This window comes from Ovis canadensis, chromosome 2 (assembly GCF_042477335.2).
Source record: "Ovis canadensis isolate MfBH-ARS-UI-01 breed Bighorn chromosome 2, ARS-UI_OviCan_v2, whole genome shotgun sequence".
NCBI classification, from domain to species: Eukaryota; Metazoa; Chordata; class Mammalia; order Artiodactyla; family Bovidae; genus Ovis; species Ovis canadensis.
In genome coordinates, this window is record NC_091246.1 from 52,832,192 (window position 1) to 52,852,390 (window position 20,199).

Sequence of the window (20,199 nt, forward strand, 5' to 3'; positions counted from 1 at the left end):
GTCAAGAGATCTGGCTTTAAGTCTCTAAATGCTTAGTTCACTAAGAAAGTCCTTCCTAGGAACTAAGTCAGCAATCATCCCTTCCTTCCCTTTGCGAAAGCTTGATGACCAAGGGATCCATGTGTCCAATTATACTCTTTCCCTTTTACCTCTGCAAACTGCCATCGCCAAGATCCGCCATTCTACCCAGGACCTCTGCAGCTGGATGTGGAGTTTTTGCACATTTCTGTGTACATACTGTGTGCCTGCTCTCCTTCCTACTAACTGGTCGGTGTAGGCTCAGATTTGCCTTAAGTCTGGCCCAGCTGCGCCAATGCGGTTACGCCTCTGAGGCCAGGCTCAAGGCACAGCAATTGCTCAAGGAAAAGTTCCTGAACTGAATGGGCTTCCTCTGGCTCCTAAGCTTGTCATCCCGTTTTCTTGGCTTCTTCGGCACGTGCGTGCCCATGAGCGCTCAAACACACTCTTCGGACGGACTAGGCCTGCCAAGCTTGGGTTTCCGGATGACTGGGCCGGGGGCTCGTTTCCTCTTCGCACTCCTCAACCTCCCGGATGGAGAGGCACAAGAGTTACACAGAGCTCTCAGACCCACTGTGGGCCGAGTTTCCGGAGCAGCGCTTCCGCCCCGAAAGCACCCGCACTTACCTGGAATCCCCGGCGGCTCGCCGTGAGGCTGGGATCCGGGGGCGCCGCCGTCCAGGATGGCGAAGGCCTCGTCGTTCTCGATGCCCGCAATCTCGCTCTCCTGCTGCGCCAAGAAGGCCGCGGCAGGGTCCTCTTCGCCGGCCACTCCGTTCCCCAGGGCGGGACCGCCAGCGGGGACGCCGAACGGATCTAACTCAGCCATGGCGGGAAGTTCGACGGCACCGACTTTCAGAGAAACACCAACCGACCAGCAGATACCACGTCCGGCAGCGGCCGCTGTGCTTGCGCCTGCTATCAGAGGCAAGCTGGAGGAGGGAGAAGGCGGAAGCGGAAACCCGGCCCCAATATCCGGTCGGTCCAGGCGGTGTTGGAGAGCCGAAAAGGTAATACCCAATCAGAGGGCAGAAGTAGCTCCAGAGTTAACAAATCAGCAAGAGGAGAGGCGGGCCCCCGAGTAACACTCGTGACTCGGGAAGCACCTGCGTGGAGGGCGCTGAGCCGAGCCAGCATTGGGCAGGCGGGAGAAGTACGTGATTTAAGGTAGCCTTGCTTGATCCGGCTTTGGGGCTGTACTGACCCGGGACCGCCATCTCGGACGGGACTCGCTTGCTGAACTGGGAAGTGAGGTGAAGTTAGGGCGGCGATGATTGGCCGACTGCAGAAGAGTCAAGCCACGTAGGCTTTCTGAATCTCAGTTTCCTCATTTGAAAAATAGGAACAAGAATCCGGCAGTACCTCCCTCCTAGGATTACTGGAAAAACGGAATCCTTTTATGGCTATGTACTGGCTTTCTTAAAAAAAAAATTGTTTTTTTCCTGTTAACTCGTTGACTCCTTCTGGGTGGTTTTCTCCCTTAGAGCCGCCTGACTTAAACGTAATCAAATCCACTCTGACTTTTCTCCCCCATGGTATTATTATAGGGCTTCCCTCGTGGCTCAGATGGTAAAGAATCTGCGTGCAGTGCAGGAGACCCAGGTTCAATGTCCGGGTCAGGAAGATCCCCTGCTAAAGGAAATGGCAACCCACCGCAGGATTCTTGCCTAGAAAATTCTGTAGACAGAGGAGCCTGGCGGCCTGCAGTCCATGGGGTTATAAAGAGTCGGACGCGACTGAGCTAGTAACAGAACAGTATTATTATAAAAACACGAATATACCCCCCTTTTACAAAGCCCTTTTGCAGCCGTTAGTCTTTTCAGAGCTAGACTGAAGTTTCTAAAACTGAAAAATTCCTTAAGGATCATCTGGTTCCTAGGAAAACTGAGTTCCCCCTCCCCCCGCCGCCCCCGATGTAGGAAGGAGTCAGTCCCACAGGAATTCAGTGGCCAAGAGGAAACCTAGGTCTCCTAGGCAATTCCAAATGGTGCTAGCCACAACATCTTGAATATATACACACGTTTCCTACTTAAGGACAGCAGGAATTTTGTTTAAAAACAGTTCTGTCAGTATGTTAACATGTATGTTAACATGGATAGTTAATTTTGCCTATAATATAGAGAGGATGATCCAGTGATTTCCAGTTACTCATATTCATGTTGAGGTGGGTGCTTTTGCACTGGTGAAAAGAAGGACCTTTCTCTTTCACCACCATCACGCCAAAAAATAAAAAGTTGAAAACAGAAACAAACTAAAAAACCCTCCAGAGGTCTAAGTTGCCTCCAGAGGTAGTCAGCAAAGGACAACCAAGTGGTTTCTAAAAATATACACTAATACTTATTGACACAAAAGGGTAATTGTTTCCTTAATATGTGTATTACCTTTAAAATCATTTAAAGTATGGAGTGTAGGAAAGTTTTGAAGAAAAACATTTAAGAACATAAAATTGTAGGACCTGAAATTTACTCAATTCCCTACTCCCTTTTTGTTTTAATGCTCATCCCTGAACGTGAATTGGCTCCTCTCTAACATAAATTTGCAACAATGCATGAAGCAGTTTCATATTCATCTTCTCTTTGAAACAATATATCCTGCCCCTGTTACGGGGATAAGGAAGAGGGACTACCCTGAGGGGGTCCAAGGAAGACAACCTTTGGCTGCTTACAGCAGTAGTAGCTGAGGGACAGACAGCATTCTTTCAAAGGCAAGGGCATAACTCTGGGGAAGCCATCCGGAGAGTTACTCGCTAAAGGAGGAACCACTTCTCATCATGCAAAGCCAACAGGTGTTTATACAATCAAAATTGGGGAAATCAGCTGAGGGGTTTAGGGATGACTTCACAGGGGAGGTGGCTTGGACCTCAGGTATGGAATTTGGTTAAGATTTAGAAGAGATTTAGAAGATTTAGAAGAGTTTTCCCAAAGAGAGGTAATGGCAAAGAATGCTCAAGCTACTGCACAGTTGCACTCATCTCAGTTCAGTCGCTCAGTCATGTCCGACTCTTTGTGACCCCATGAATTGCAGCACGCCAGGCCTCCCTGTCCATCACCAACTCCCGGAGTTCACTCAAACTCAAGTCCATTGAGTCGGTGAACTATCCAGCCTTCTCGTCCTCTGTCATCCCCTTCTCCTCCTGCCCCCAATCCCTCCCAGCATCAGAGTCTTTTCCAATGAATCAACTCTTTGCACGAGGTGGCCAAAGTACTGGAGTTTCAGCTTTAGCATCGTTCCTTCTAAAGAACACCGAGGACTGATCTTTAGGATGGACTGGTTGGATCTCCTTGCAGTCCAAGGGACTCTCAAGAGTCTTCTCCAACACCACAGTTCAAAAGCATCAATTCTTCGGTGCTCAGCTTTCTTCACAGTCCAACTCTCACATCCATACAAAGGTCTGTCTGGTCAAGGGTATGGTTTTTCCAGTAGTCATGGATGTGAGAGTTGGACTATAAAGAAAGCTGAGCGCCGAAGAATTGATGCTTTTGAACTGTGGTGTTGGAGAAGACTCTTGAGAGTCCCTTGGACTGCAAGGAGGTCCAAGCAAGTCCATCCTAAAGGAGATCAGTCCTGGGTGTTCCTTGGAAGGACTGATGTTGAAGCTGAAACTCCAATACTTTGGCCACCTTATGCAAAGAGCTGACTCATTTGAAAAGACCCTGATGCTGGGAACGATTGAGGGCAGGAGGAGAAGGGGACAACAGAGGATGAGATGGTTGTATGGCATCACCAACTCGATGGACATGAGTTTGGGTAAACTCTGGGAGTTGGTGATGGACGGAGAGGCCTGACATGCTGTGGTCCGTGGGGTAGCAAAGAGTCAGACACAACTGAGCGACTGATCTGAACTGAACTAGAAGAGTTACTCCTTGGTGGCATAATACTACACTTGTGTAAGGTTTCATAGCTTGGCATGTTTGGAGAACAGAGAGTAAGTTAATTTTGCTGGGCCTGAAGGGCTTAAGAAGAGGAATAATTGAAGGTAAATTTAGAGACATATGCTGGGGCCCTGAATGCTAATAAAACAAGGAGTCTTTTTAGCAATGGAATTCTGTAAGGTTCCAGAAAAAGGAATGCTTTGATCAACGTGCTACTTAGGAGATTAATCTTGTCCCTATGTGCAGGATGGATAGGGGCAGAGGCTGTGGGAAAGAAGTTGAGGAATGACATGATGAAGGTCCAGGCCGGGCAATAGTACAGAGCTGGATGGGGAGCATTGATGGGAAGTCCCTACTACCACAGGAAGTAGGGACTGGGAGAGATGCGAGGAGGAAAGAATGGTCATAAAGCATATCTGCAGTCACCAAAGCCACTAGTTTACTGCCTCTGGGGAGTTCCAGTGATTGACAGGAGACAGAGAAGACCTAGGAGACACACAGGAGGTAGCTATAGGTCTGCACAAGGAGGGGAGCTCCTGGCCTGGGACGGGAGAGATAGGCAGAGGGAAGTCCTGGGTGACACAGCTGGGAAGAGCTCTTGGTTCTGGGGAGAGGCAGAGATGACACTGCACAGGTCCTTCATCAGCACTCTGCCAAAGCCTGACCAAGGGCCACATGGTGACATCTGAAGGGTCTCTGTTGAGAGATTAATACTCAGAGCTCACTCTCAAAAGCCAGAAAGGATCTGATCCAGAAGAAGGGTGGTAAGAATTGCATGTGTGCTAAGTCGCTTCAGTTGTGTCTGACTCTTTGGAACCCTGTGGACTGCAGGCCACCATGTTTCTCTGTCTGGAAGCACTGGAGTGGGTTGCCGTTTCCTCCTCCAGGGGATCTTCCCAACTCAGGGATTGAACCTGTGTCTCTTACGTCTCATGCTTTGGCAGGCGGGTTCTTTACCACTAGTGCCACCTGGGAACCTTTACAAATTACTACACGATCGGTGCAGATGATGGTGCAGGAGTGTGAAGAGGACAATGGTGAGCAAGCAAAGAGCTGAAAAGGCAGAAGGGAGGCAAGTCATATTTGAGAAGTCCTAGAAGAGTTTCATACAGGAGATAAGTTCAGTATCTGTTTCTCCCACCAGACCTTTAGGGGAGGGCAGGGGCCATGTATGCCTGACTTATCTTTGTATTCTCAGGGTCTTGCATTATGCCTGGCACATAGCAAGTGTTCAGCAAATATTTGTTGCTGGACTTGAATGGCACTTGAGATGGGTCTCAAAGGAGACAGGTTGTGCAATATATATGATGGAGAGGAAGAAAGGCAGGCTATCCTCTGGGAATGATTCGGCTAGATGATGGAAGAGAAGGAAAGTAAATGGGTACAGCTGAAGAAAGTGTGTGGGAGTCAAATCATGGAGGGCTTGAGTGCCAGGTAAGAGTCACTAAATTTGCAGAAGCTGTGAGGAGCCTTTTAAGGATTTTCCCCGGCCAGGGACTCAGTCAGAACCCTCTTCTGGAAGCTTAGGCAGTTAGCTAGGAGAGGATTCTGAAAGCAGAGAAAACAGGAAAGACTGTTTCTGTGGCTCAGGAGGAGAGGCAGGGGGCCAAGGATGATAGGTAACAGATTCTAGGTAACAGAGCAGTGAGCTTAGGTGGAAGGAAAATAATGCAGATAATATACATAGTATTTGGTAAGTGGGAGGCAGAAGCAGAGATTAGTATTTACAATGTATTAGAAATTATGTCCCTTGCAACTAAGTTTTGAAAAAATTTAGATGTCACTTTAAAAATTCATAAGAAGCAGGTAGATTTTAAACAGTTCTTTTAGGGAGGGCACTTTTTATCTTGTTTGGATTTCATGGTGATTCTCTTGAATCTGTGGTTTGACTTCCTTTACCAATTTGGGAAATTCTCAGCCATTTTCTCTTCTGCCATTGCTCCATTCTTTCTTTATTCTCCTTGCTAAAATTACATTACATTACATCATATCCCATTTTTTTTAATGCTCTTTTCTGTTTTTAGGAGGCAGAAAGAGAGAAAGGAGATTCACTGATAACTTTCATAGCTTGGAAAACCGTGAACAGAAATAGCCACAACAGGAAAAGCCGGTTGTATGGAATGGGGAAGGAGATGAGACAAATGAAGAGGTCAGGTGTGGACGTATCTAGCACACGTGACCTGTGAGATATTCAAGAGATATTCCACAGGATGTTGGAAATCTAAGTCTGAGGTTTGGGAGAGAGGAGGATCTAATTGCAGCAATGGTGGGCAAGTTATTTAATAGTGGTTAGACATAGTTGAAAAGAGAATTAGTGAACCAGAAGATAGAGCAGAAAAATATCCATGCTGAAACAGAACTAAAAGGATGAAAAATACAAAAAAAGAGCATTTTTTAAAAAACGGTATGTGAGGGTAAAGGAAATCCAACCACGGATTCAAGACAATCACCATGAACTCCAAGCAAGATAGAAAATACCCTCCCTGAAAGAATTGTTTAAAATCTACATGCCTCTTGTGCATTTTTTAATTGACATCTAAATTTTTTCAAAACTTAGTTGCAAGGGATATAATTTCTAATTATTGTAAACATTGATCCTTTCCAATAAAATTGTTGCATTGCTTTTTTAAATGTATCTGGTGGCATCTAAATACCATAGAAATTTTATACTCACCATAATCCATTTTAAAATGATAGCTTTTCATTAAGAAATTTCAGATTCTTACTTTTGCTCCATGAACACTTGTCCCATCTTCCTGATAACAAAAATATATAACATAATTAACTTTTAAAAATACCCCATTACTATAATAAAGCTCTGAATATTAAAATTTAGTTTTGCATTGATGTTGTTATTAGCAGTATATATTTAGTCAAAGCAACAAAATCAGAAAATTTTATAATTACTAAATATAAAAAGTAAGACTTTATTAGAACTTCACATCTTAAAAGATCTTGATGGGCTTGTATTATCTATTGCAGTGTAATTAGAAATTAGTACCTTAAAATAACCAACATTATTTCTTACAATTTCAGAGGGTCAGGAGTCTACGGGGGATCTCACATGGCTTCACATGGCTGTTGTCAGGAAGCCTCAGTTCCTTGCCACATGGGCCTCTCTAAAGAGTTTCCCATGACACAGAAGTTGACACCCTCCAGAGTGAGTAATCCAAGAAAGAAAGACTGACCAAGATGGAGGCATGGTATCTTAATAACTTTATTGAGATAAAATTCACATACCATATAATTCACCCACTTAAAGTATACAGTTCAGTGGCTGCTAGTAAATTCACAGAATTGTGCATGTATCACCACTATAAATTTTAGAACATTATTGGTGGTGGTGGTGGTGGTCTAGTTACTAAGTCATGTCCAACTCCTGTGACCACATGGAAAGTAGCCCACCAGGCTCCTCTGTCCATGGCATTTCTCAGGCAAGAATACTGGAATGGGTTGTCATTTTCTTCTCCAGGGGATCTTCCTGACCTAGGGATTGAACCAGGGTCTCCTGCATTGCAGGCAGATTCTTTACCGACCCAGAAAACTTTGAGCTTTTAGTTTCCACTTCTCAGTACTCTTAAATCCTCCAGCTCTAGACAACCACTAATTTTCTATTTTCTGTCTCCACAAAGTCACCTATTATGTACACTTTATAAAAATGAAATTATAGAACATGTGGTCCTTTGTGACTGACTTCTTTCATTTAGGAAATGTTTTCAAGATTCATTCATGTTGTAGCATGTCCCAGTACTTTATTCTTTTTATGGCTGAATAATATTCCATGGTATGGATATACCACTTTTACTTATGAGTTGATGAACACTTTTAAACTGTTATGTATGATACTGCTATGCACATTCATGTACAAGCTTTTGTGTGCATATATGTTTATTTCCCTTGAGTATGTGCACCTAGGAAAGAAATTAATGGGCATGAACTCAGCATTCAAAAAAGTAAGATCATGGCATCTGGTTCCATCACTTCATGGCAGATACATGGGGAAACAATGGAAACAGTGACAGACTTTATTTTCTTGGGCTCCCAAATCACAGCCATGAAATTAAAAGCACTTACTCCTTGGAAGAAAAGCTATGACAAACCTAGATAGCATATTAAAAAGCAGAGACATTACTTTACTGACAAATGTCTGTATAGTCCAAGCTATGGTTTTTTCAGTAATCATGTGTAGATGTGAGAGTTGGACCACAAAGAAGGCTGAGTGCCAAAGAATTGATGCTTTTGAACTGTGATATTGGAGAAGACTCCTGAGAGTCCCTTGGACTGCAAGGAGATCAAACCAGTCCATTTTAAAGGAAGTCAATTCTGAATATTCATTGGAAGGACTGATGCTGAAGCTGAAGCTCCAATACTTTGGCCACCTGATGTGAAGAGCTGACTCATTAGAAAAGACCCTGATGCTGGGTAAGATTGAAGGCAGGAGCAGAAGGGGATGACAGAGGATGAGATGGTTGGATGGCATCACTGACTCAATGCACATGAGTTTGAACAAACTCCAGGAGATGGTAAAGGATGGAATCCTGGCATGCTGCAGTCCATGGGGTCACAAAGAGTTAGACATGACTGAGTGACTGAACAGCAACAATACCCAGTATGTATATATATATATAACTGGTCATATGGTAACTCCATGTTTAATCATTTGAGAGATTGCCAGACTTTTCCAAAGTGGTTGTACCATTTTACATTCCCACTAACATTGTTTGAGGGTTCCACATTCTCACTAATACTTATTATCTGTCTTTTTTTAAATGTAGCTGTCCTACTAGGTATGAAGTGGTGTCTCATTATAGTTTTGATTTGCATTTCACTGATGGCTAATGATATTGAACATCTTTTCATTCACATGTTGGCCATGTGTGTATCTTCTTTGAGGAAATGTATTCAGATCCTTTGCCCATCTTTAAATTATTTTTTCTCTCATTATTGAGTTCTAAGACTTCTTTATGTATTCCTTGTCTTGTATGTGCTTTTCAATTATTTTCTCTATGTGTGTCTTTTCACCTTCTTGATGGTGTCTTTTGAGGCACAAAAGTTTTTAATTTTTCTGATGGTTATTTATGGTTTTGGAATAATATTTATGAAACTATTGACTATCCAAAGTCATACAAGCACCTATATGAGACTCATAAAGGTTTTTTAAAAATTCAAAATCAGGAATAAAAATAGGATCACTGGAGAGTCTCAAGACATTGTAAAGATCATAAAAGGATATACAGACAAATGTATGTTAATAGACTTGAAAATGTAAATGAAATAGGGAAATTTCTAGAAAATACAACTCAAAAATAACATAAGGAGAAATAGAACTGTATATCCCTATGACTAGTAAAAATATTTTAATAAATTAAAACCCTTCAAAGAGAATTCCGTTTGGCCTCATTAGTGAAAATTTCAGTCTTCACAAAATTCTTCCAGAGAATTTTGAAAAGGGGAATATACTTCTCAACTCATTTTATGGGAAGCATAATCTTGATACAAAACACAACAAAGACAGTAAGAGAAAGGAAAATTATAGGCAAAGTCATTCATGAATATAGTTGAAAACACCCTGAGCTGGGAGTAAGATGAAGTCAGCATGTTCCCCCTGGTCTTTCCCACTGAATGCAGATACAAAACCTAGCTGCATGCACAGAGCAGAAGCTATATGAGGACTCTGAAAAGTAAACAGTGGCAGGCAAATCAAGGAAGACCAAAATATGAAGCCCTGAACTGGCAATGAATTCATCATTTTTATCCTCTGGTCTTCTTCCACTTGATCTCAGATGTGGGCATGGCTATGAGAAAGTACATGGAAGAGTGGGCTAAATATAGCTCTAGCTTTTATTTTCTCTGGCTGGAGAACCAAAAAGAGTAACCACAGGGAACTGAAGAGTATAAGGGAGATCATGGAGAGTGAGGAGCTTGGGAGAATTTACAAATTCCTAGGCTCAGCCCTTAGCTGTAGTTTGATTGATCTGGTCTTAATCTGCATGTAAAAGACTTAGAGAACTGAATTTACTTTCAGTCATGTCCAAGGACAGAGAAGCCCCAGTGAGATGGTAGGCGCTGGAGCCACTTTGAAGAGATACCTCATGTCCAAGGGCAAAGGAGAAGCCCCAGCAAGATGTAGGAGGGGCGAAATCACATTTAGAATCACACCCCATACCAGCTAGAGGTGCTCAGAGGGCTCAAACACCCTGTGCGCACCAGCACACAGAGACCCCACAGAGACCCACAGGGACTGAGTCAGAACTGTGTTTGGTGAGCAGTGGACTGCTGCAGGGGCAGGGGCTCTGGGTGCAGCAGACCTGGGTACAGCAAAACCCCCTTGGAGGAGGTCACCATTAACCCACCATAGAGCCGCCAGAACTTATACAGGACTGGGGAAACACTCTTAGAGGGCACAAACAAAACCTTGTGTGCACCAGGACCCAGGAGAAAGGGGCAGTGACCCCACAAGAGACTGACCCAGACTTGCCCATGCATGTCCAGGAGTCTCTGGCGGAGGTGTGGGTCGGTGGTGGCCTGATGCAGAGTTGGGGGCTCTGAGTGTAGCAGTGCATGCATGGGACCTTTTGAAGGAGGTCACTATTATCTTCATTACCTCCACTATAGTTTGGCCTCAGGTCAAATAACAGGGAGGGAACACAGCTCCACCCATCAACAGACAACTCTATTAAAGATTTACTGAATATGGCCCCATCCATCAGAACAAGACCTAGTTTCCCCCTCAGTCAGTCTCTCCCATCAGGAGGCTTCCATAAGCCTCTTATCCTTCTCCATCAGAGGGCAGACAGATTGAAAACCACAATCACAGGGATGACCCAGGAAGATGTTATGGGGAGGGAGGTGGGAGGGGGGTTCATGTTTGGGAATGCATGTAAGAATTAAAGATTTTAAAATTTAAAAAAAAAAAAAAGAAAACCACAATCACAGAAAACTAACCAATCTGATCAAATGGACCACAGCCTTGTCTAACTCAATGAAACTATGAGCCGTGCCATGTAGGGCCACCCAACACAGATGGGTCATGGTGGAGAGTTCTGACAAAACGTGGTCCACTGGAGAAGGGAATGGCAAACCACTTCAGTATTCTTGCTTTGAGAACCCTGTGAACAGTATGAAAAGGCAAAAAATAGGACACTGAAAGATGAACTCCCCAGGTCAGTAGGTACCCAACATGCTACTGGAGATCAGTGGAGAACTAACTCCAGAAAGAATGAAGAGACAGAGCCAAAGCAAAAACAACATTCAGTTGGGGATGTAACTGGTGATGGAAATAAAGTCCAATACTGTAAAGAGCAATATTGCATAGGAACCTGGAATGTTAGGTCCATGAATCAAGGCAAATTGGAAGTGGTCAAATAGGAGATGGCAAGAGTAAACACTGACATTTTAGGAATCAGCGAACTAAAATGGACTGGAATGGGTGAATTTAACTCAGATGACTGTTATATCTACTACTGTGGGCAAGAATCCCTTAGAAGAAATGGAGTAGCCCTCATAGTCAACAAAAGAGTTCAAAATGCAGTACTTGGATGCAATCTCAAAACGGCAGAATAATCTATGTTTGTTTCCAAGGCAAACTATTCAATATCACAGTAATCCAAGCCTAAAGAAAGAAAGTGAAGTTGCTCAGTTGTGTCCAGCTCTTTGAGACCCATGGACTGTAGCCTACCAAAATCTTCTGTCCATGAGATTTTCCAGGCAAGGGTACTGGAGTGGGTTGCCATTTCCTTCTCCAGGGGATCTTCCCAATCCAGGGATCGAACCTGGGTCTTTAGCACTGCAGGCAGATGTTTTACCATCTGAGCCACCAGGGAATGCACCAACCAATAATGCTGAAGAGGCTGAAGTTGAATGATTCTATGAAGACCTACAAGACCTTCTAGAACTAACACACAAAAAAGATGTCCTTTTCATTATAGGGGACTGGAATGCAAAAGTAGGAAGTCAAGAAATACCTGGAGTAACAGGCAAATTTGGCCTTGGAGTGCAGAATGAAGCAGGGCAAAGGGTAACAGTTTTGCCAAGAGATCGGACTGGTCATAGCAAATTCCCTCTTCCAACAACACAAGAGAAGACTCTACACATGGACATCACCAGATGGCCAATACTGAATTCAGATTGATTATATTCTTTGCAGCCAAAGATGGAGAAGCTGTATACAGTCAGCAAAAACAAGACCATGAGCTGACTGTGGCTCAGATCATGAACTCCTTATTGCCGAATTCAGACTGAAATTGAAGAAAGTAGGGAAAATCACTAGACCATTCAGGTATGACCTAAATCAAATCTCTTATGATTATCCAGTGGAAGTGACAAATAGAGTCAAGGAATTAGATCTGATAGAGTGCCTGAAGAACTATGGACAGAGGTTCGTGATGTTGCACAGGAGGCAGGGATCCCAGACCATCCCCAAGAAAAAGAAATGCAAAAAGGCAAAATGGTTGTCTGAGGAGGCCCTACAAACAGCTATGAAAAGAAGAGAAGTGAAAAGCAAAGGAGAAAAGGAAAGATATATCCATTTGAATGCAGAGTTCCAAAGAATAGCAAGGAGAGATAAGAAAGCCTTCCTCAGTGATCAGTGCAAAGAAATAGAGGAAAACAATAGAATGGGAAAGACTAGAAATTTCTCAAGAAAATTAGAGATACCAAGGAAACATTTCATGCAAAGATGGGCTCAATAAAGGACAGAAATGGTATGGACTTAACAGAAGCAGAAGATATTAAGAAGAGGTGGCAAGAATACACAGAACTATAAAAAAAAAGATCTTCATGACCCAGATAATCATGATGGTATGATCACCAACCTAGAGCCAGACATCCTGGAATGTGAAGTCAGGTGGGCCTTAGGAAGCAGCACTACAAAGAAAGCTAGTGGAGGTGATGGAATTCCAGTTGAGCTGTTTCAAATCCTGAAAGATGATGCTGTGAAGGTGCTGCACTCAACATGCCAGCATTTGGAAAACTCAGCAGTGGCCACAGGACTGGAAAAGGTCAGTTTCCATTCCAATTCCAAAGAAAGGCAATGCCAAAGAATGCCCAAACTACTGTACAATTGCACTCATCTCATACACTAGCAAAGTAATGCTCAAAATTCTCCAAGCCAGGCTTCAATAGTATGTGAACCGTGAACTTCCAGATGTTCAAGCTGGATTTAGAAAATGCAAATGAACCAGAGATCAAATTGCCAACATCTGTTAGATCATCAAAAAAGCAAGAGAGTTCCAGAAAAACATCTACTTCTGCTTTATTGACTATGCCAAAACCTTTTATTGTGTGGATCACCACAAACTATGGAAAATTCTGAAAGAGATGGGAATACCAGACCACCTGAGCTGCCTCTTGAGAAATCTGTATTCAGGTCAAGAAGCAACAGTTAGAACTGGACATGGAACAATAGACTGGTTCCAAATAGGAAAAGGAGTACATCAAAGCTGTATATTGTCACCCTGTTTATTTAACTTATATGCAGAGTACATCATGAGAAATGCTGGACTGGAAGAAGCACAAGCTGGAATCAAGATTGCTGGGAGAAATATCAATAACCTCAGATATGCAGATGACACCACCCTTATGGCAAAAAGTGAAGAAGAACTAAAGAGCCTCTTGAAAGTGAAAGAGGAGAGTGAAAAAGTTGGCTTAAAACTCAACATTCAGAAAACTAAGATCATGGCATCTGGTCCCATCACTTCATGGCAAATAGACGGGGAAACAATGTACACAGTGGCTGACTTTATTTTGGGGGGCTTCAAAATTACTGCAGATGGTGACTGCAGCCATGAAATTAAAAGACGCTTACTCCTTGGAAGAAATGTTAGGACCAACAGACAGCTTATTAAAAAGTAGAGACATTACTTTGCCAACAAAGGTCTGTCTAGTCAAAGCTATGATTTTTCCAGTAGTCATGTATGGATATGAGAGTTGGACTATAAAGAAAACTGAATGCTGAAGAATTGATGCTTTTGAACTGTGGGGTTGGAGAAGACTCTTGAGAGTCCCTTGGACTACAAGGAGATCCAACCAGTCCATCCTAAAGGAAGTCAGTCCTGATATTCATTGGAAGGACAGATGCTGAAGCTGAAACTCCAATACTTTGGCCAGCTGATGCCAAGAACTGACTCATTTGAAAAGACCATGATACTGAGAAAGATTGAAGGTGGAGGAGAAGGGAACGACAGAGGATGAGATGGTTGGATGGCATCACTAACTCAATGGACATGAGTCTGAGTAAACTCTGGGAGTTGGTGATGGACAGAGAGGCCTGGCGTGCTGCGGTCCATGGGGTCGCAAAGAGTCGGACATGACTGAGCGACTGAACTGAACTGATGTTCCAGATTGGTCACTAGGTGGCCCAAACATGGGACAGATTCAAATACCGGTACAAAATCTTGGAAGATTGGAATCAAATTCTAACCACAGCCCATAGGTCAGTTAGAACTTATATCCTGAAACTAGTTTGGTCAACTATATACTAGTACAAAAATATCCACATTCTTTATAGGATTTTATAAGACCCAAAGTCTCATGTCATAGTATTCAAAATATTTAAGATACAATCTAGAATTACCTAGCATATGAATAACCAGGAAAATCTCAACTCACACACACACACAAAAGACAATCCACACATATCAATACCAAGATGGTTTAGATATTGGAGTTATCTGACAAAGACTTTACATCAGCTATTATAAAAGTGCTCTTACCAATAATTGTAAACATCCTTGGAACAACTGAAAAATTAGAAAGCTTCAGCAAAGAAATTATAAAGAATAACAAAATGGAAATGTTTGAACTGGAAACTTTTAAAAGCAAAAATTTACAAACTCAGATAGATCCCAAAGCAAAATGGAGATGACAGAGGTAAGAGTTAGTGAATATGAAGACTGATCAGTAGATATTAGTCTGAACAGTGAGGAAAAAAGCTGAAAAGAGCCCCAGGGACCTGTGGAACAAGAACAACAAAAAGTGTAACGTTTGTTGCATCAGACTTCCAGAAAGAAAATAGTGTACAAAGCTGGAAAAAATATTTGAAATAATAACAGCCAAAAACTTGCCAAATTTGCCAAAGATATAAATCTACAGATTCAAAAACCCAATGAAGATCATGGCAACCGGTCCCAGCACTTCAGGACAAATAGGTGGGGAAACAATGGAAACAGTGACAGACTTTATTTTCTTGGGCTCCAAAATCACTGCAGATGATTATTGCAGCCATGAAATTAAAAGACGCTTGCTCCTTGGAAGAAAAGCTATGACAAACCTAGACAGCATATTAAAAAGCAGGGACATTACTTTGTTGGCAAAGATCCATCCAGTCAAAGCTACGGTTTTTCCAGTCATGTATGGATGTGAGAGTTGGACTACAAAGAAGGCTGAGCACCAAAGAATTGATGCTTTTGAATTGTGATGTTGGAGAAGACTCTTGAGAGTCCCTTGGATTGCAAGGAGATGCAACCAGTCCATTTTAAAGGAAATCAGTCCTGAATATTCCTTGGAAGGACTGATGCTGAAGCTGAAACTACAATACTTTGGCCACCTGATACAAAGAACTGACTCATTTGAAAAGACCCTGATGCTGGGCAAGATTGAAGGCAGGAGGAGAAGGGGATGACAGAGGATGAGATGGTTGGAAGGCATGACTGATTCAATGGACATGAGTTTGAGCAAGCTCCGGGAGTTAATGATGGACAGGGAATCCTGGAGTGCTGCAGTCCACAGGGTCTCAAAGAGTTGGACATGACTGAGCAACTGAACTGAACTGAAATGGATCATGCTTTTTGCATGTCATATCTAAAAAATCTTTGCTTAACCCCCCCGTTACAAAGATTTGGTCCATGTTTCTTTCTAAAAGTTCTGTAGTTTTACATATGATTCATATTGAGTGGAGAGAAGATATTTACCACATGTACAACTGAAAAAGCTCACATCTGGAATATATAAAGATCCCCTACAATCTGCTAAGTACAAAATCAATATACAGAAATCAATGTATTTCTATAGACTAAAAAGAGGAAATGAATTTTTCAAAGAATGCTATATATTTTAAAAGAATATTATATCTAATATACATGACTATATATTTTAATAATATATATTAATTTTAAAATGTCCAGTACTTAGGAATAAATCTAACAAACATTGTGTGAGACCTCTACAAAGTATAAAACATTAAGAAGAATTACAGAAGACTCCCTAAAATGGAAATTATACCATGTCCATGAATTTTAAAAACTGATATTGTAAGTATATGAAATTTCCCTAAATTGATCTGTATATTCAGCACAATCACAATCAAAACCTCAACAGTTTTGTGGATCTTGACAAATTCTAAACCACACTGGACATGACAAAGCTACAGAACTGCAGGTGGTACTATTGGCGTAAGGTCAGATGAATAGACCAGTGGAATAAGAGAGCTCACAAGCACATCCACCCATGTATGGACATGTGATTTACAACAAAGGTGGTGCTGCAGAGAAGTGGGAAAATCAGTTCTGGGACAATTACATATCCATATTGGATATTTGTGACCTCAGGGTAAAGAATGATTTCCTCAAGTATCAAGAGCAGTAACCAAAAATGAAAAGACAAATCAGACTAATTAAAATTAAAATATACCATTATGAGTAGAAGGGCAAGCCACAGAATGGGAGAAGATATTTACCCCATTTGAAACTGGTAAACGACTCGTATCTCGTCTATATTAAGAATTCCAGGGACTTCCCTGGTGGTCCAGTGGTTAAGAGTTCACTTTCCAGTGCAGGGGGTGTGGGTTTGATGGTTCCTTGGTTGGGGAGCTAAGATCCCACATGCCTCCCGGCCAGAAAACCAGAACATAACAACAGAAGCAATATTGTAAACAAATTCAGTAAACTCTAAAAACTTAAAAAATGGTCCAAATCAAACTTTAAAAATGGTCTAACTCAAAAAAATGGAAAAAAAAAAAAAAGAATTCCAACAAGTCAAAAAGAGAAAATAGTCAACCAAATAGAAAAAAAGATTTCACAAAAGAGGAAATCCCAATGTCCAATAAACATTAAAAGGTGCTTAACTTTTAATTATCAATCAAGAGAATGCAAATTAAAACTGCATTGAGATAATACTTCATATCTGATTGGCAATAATAAAAGTCTGCCAATACTAAGTATTGGCAAGAATGTAGAAACAACATGAGTTCTCAAATACTGCTGATGGCAATGTAAAACTGGCATAATCACTTTGCGAAATAGTTTGGCATTATCTAGAAATGAAGACAGCAATTCTACTTATGTTCTAGATAAAGCTGAGTACACATGTATCAAGATACATTCATAAGAATAGCATTGCTTGTAATTGTCCAAACTGGAAACCACCCAGATATCCATGAACAGGAGACTGGATAAATAAAAGGATACACTCATATAACAGAATACTGTACAGATGATGAATGGGAAGAACTATACCTACGTACAACAACATGGATCAATTGTGAAAACAATTTGAGTGAAAGAAGCCAGACACAAAATAATTCATACAGTACAAGTCTCTTATGTAAAGTTCAAAGGCAGGCTGAACTAATCTATGTATTAGAAATGCCTACTTAGATGGTAAAGCTATGTGCTATGCTTAGTCATTCAGTCGTGTCAGACTTTGTGCAACCCCATGAACTGTAGCTGGCCAGGGACCTCTGTCCACAAGGATTCTCCAGGCAGGTATAATGAGCAAGAAACAGGGAATTCCCTGACGGTCGAATGGTTAGGAGCCTGTGCTTTCACTGCCGAGGGCTTGAGTTAGATCCCTGGCCAGGAAGATGAAAGAAAAGCAAGGAAGGCATTATAAAGCTCAGAGAGCAGAGAAGGGATGTAATCAGGAAGGGGCCACACTGGAGACTTTTGAGGTATTAGCAATAATCTATTGCTTGAACTCAGTAATGGTTACATGGATATTTACAATAGTTATAATTCATTAAGCTATACAATTATGTATTGTTGCTTTTCTATGTGGGTTATATATTTATAATAAAAAAGGTTTTAAATGTTTCTTACAACTCTGAATAAAGCATTCTAATAATAAGCATTCTAACGTGATATATTTACTTTTGTTCAAAGATGTAACATTGTTCTTTTGAACATAAGTGTAGAATTTTTTATGTCATCTTTTAAATGCTACCGAATAGATCCAGGAGAATGGGAGCATTTTTCTCATTACTGAGAATGGTGAAAATGCAGAGCGGATGTGGTTGGTAGTGGATATTTTCTCACATACTTTAAAAAATCTTTAACATTCTAAGACAGATGGCTTGGTAGGAAGGAATAGAGACTTGTTTTGATTCTGTGGCCTGAATGAAATAATGGCACAAAGACTGTCGTGTTTCTGAGTCCCACTACCTTTGTACCTTGAGAACTCTTCCTCAAGAATAATACTTTCTCTGATAACAACAGTCATCAAAAATAAGCCCCTGAAAAGATATCCAGCATCACTAGGCATCAGGGCAATGCAAATCAAAACCACAGTGAGATGCTGCTTTCTCACTAGGGTGACTGTTTGTGGAAAGACAGATAATAAGAAGTGCCGGTGAGGGGGCAGAAAGTTGGATCCCTCATACATTGCTGGTGGGAATGCCAAATGATTCAGCTGCTTTGGGAAACAGTCTGGCAGTTCCTCAAGTGGTTAAACAAAGAGTTAAAATTTGATCTAACAATTCTATTCCTAGGTGTATACCCAAGAGAAATGAAAACCTGTGTGAACACAAAACCTTGTACACAAATGTTCATTGAGCACTATTTGTAATAGCCAAGAAGTGGAAGCAAACCAAATGTCTATCTATTAACTGATAAACAGATACATAAAATGTGGTATAACCTCACAATGGAATAGTATCCAGCCATAAAAAGGAGTGAATTACATGCTATAACATGGATGAAACCTGAAAACATTATGCTAAGTGAAAGCCAGAAAAAACGGTCACATTTTATATGAAATGTCTAGAATAGATGAATCATTAGTCAGAAACTAAATTATTGGCTGCCTGGGGCTGGGGAATTGAGGGGGCTAGAGAGTTACAGCTATGGGGTAGATTTCTTTTTGGAGTGATGAAAATGTCCTAAAATTGATTGTTGCAATGATTGGAGAACTCTGTGAATATATAAAAACCATTGAATTCTATACTCTAAATGGGTGAATTACTAGTCAGTAATGATTTTTTAAAATATGTCCTCATAGCACTGTGCTACTTAACATTTTTAAAGACCTATCTTGGACCAAAATACCCTAGTTTAAAACACCAGGCTTCACACAGACACTGTCTGGATAAGTCAAAAAAGTATTAATACCACAAACTCTTCTTTGGATATTGGTGTCTTGATTAAAGGAATCTTCGCCAGACACTTCACTGACACTACTAGCTTATATCCTCACATGGCATCCAGGGTGGTGCAGCCTGGGAAGATTTGGAGAGGTTAAATGTTGCTCTCTGTGTGTACGGAAAATGTTTGACATATTATTTTGAAAAGGAAAATGGGAAAAGAGAACTAGAATGAAATCTCCACCACAGGTGTATTCTCAGGTCAATTTTAGGAAAAAAGTTGAGGATCTGAAAACTGATTCCCTTCAAACTATGCTTGTCTGAATTTCCCTTGGAAAGGCTTCATGTATTCCAGTTTGAAGACTTGGATTATGGTACAAAAGTCGTGCCTTTCAAGACCATAATCTCTGCTATGAATTGCTGAAGCTCTGCTAGCAACAGAAGCCAAGAGTTGAGCTCTGATTCCTACATTCAGCTGTGCCAACCTCCTCAGGGCAATAAACCCTGAAGCTTCAGCTTCATGGTCTAACTTTGAAGGAGCAAGGAAGGACCACATTGGTTAATATATCAAATTATAATCTCACTACTCTAAAAGGAAAGGAAGGAAGGAAATCCCACTGCAAGGAAAAGAAAGCATGTTGAGAAAAAGACAACAGTGTCAGCAGGAGACAGTTTGGTGGTGTGGTGGGAACAGAAGCCAGACTGAGTGGCTTAGAGTTTGGTCTGGAACCAGAGAGCAGAGGCAACATTCAGGAAGCTCAGCTGAGGAAAGCGGTGGGCGGATAGCAAGAGCTGGACCTCAAAACTGAGGAGGGTTTGTCTTCAGGCTAGCAGAACCTTGAGAATATTGCTGGAATGAAGAGAAGACATCAGGAAGGGAATGTGGAGAGGGAGGGAAATGGGGAGCCTGGCAAGTTGTAAGGAAACAGAACAAGACAGGAGATTGCTTTGAATCATGGAAGGACACCTCTTCCTCAAAGGGGCAGAAAAGCAGTGGAAGCTCTGGAGAGATTTTTT

At 41.6% G+C, this 20,199-nt stretch overlaps 1 protein-coding gene and 1 long non-coding RNA gene across 3 annotated transcripts in view; one reads left to right on the forward strand and one right to left on the reverse strand.

The window, feature by feature from the left end:
• Positions 1-20,199, reverse strand: part of CLTA (clathrin light chain A) — a 43,295-nt gene that overhangs the window by 16,626 nt on the left and 6,470 nt on the right. For both annotated transcript variants that reach the window (XM_069574080.1, XM_069574079.1), the window contains exons 2-3: positions 6,565-6,646; positions 646-1,396 (exon numbers count right to left, since the gene is read on the reverse strand). In XM_069574080.1, the coding sequence (XP_069430181.1) occupies positions 646-847 (202 nt within the window). In that variant the 5' untranslated portion in view covers positions 848-1,396; positions 6,565-6,646. The remainder of the gene's footprint in view (positions 1-645; positions 1,397-6,564; positions 6,647-20,199) is intronic.
• On the forward strand, positions 1,061-10,814 carry LOC138432639 (uncharacterized). Its single transcript, XR_011253928.1, has 2 exons — positions 1,061-1,185; positions 6,927-10,814. It is a non-coding gene; the product is annotated as an uncharacterized lncRNA (long non-coding RNA).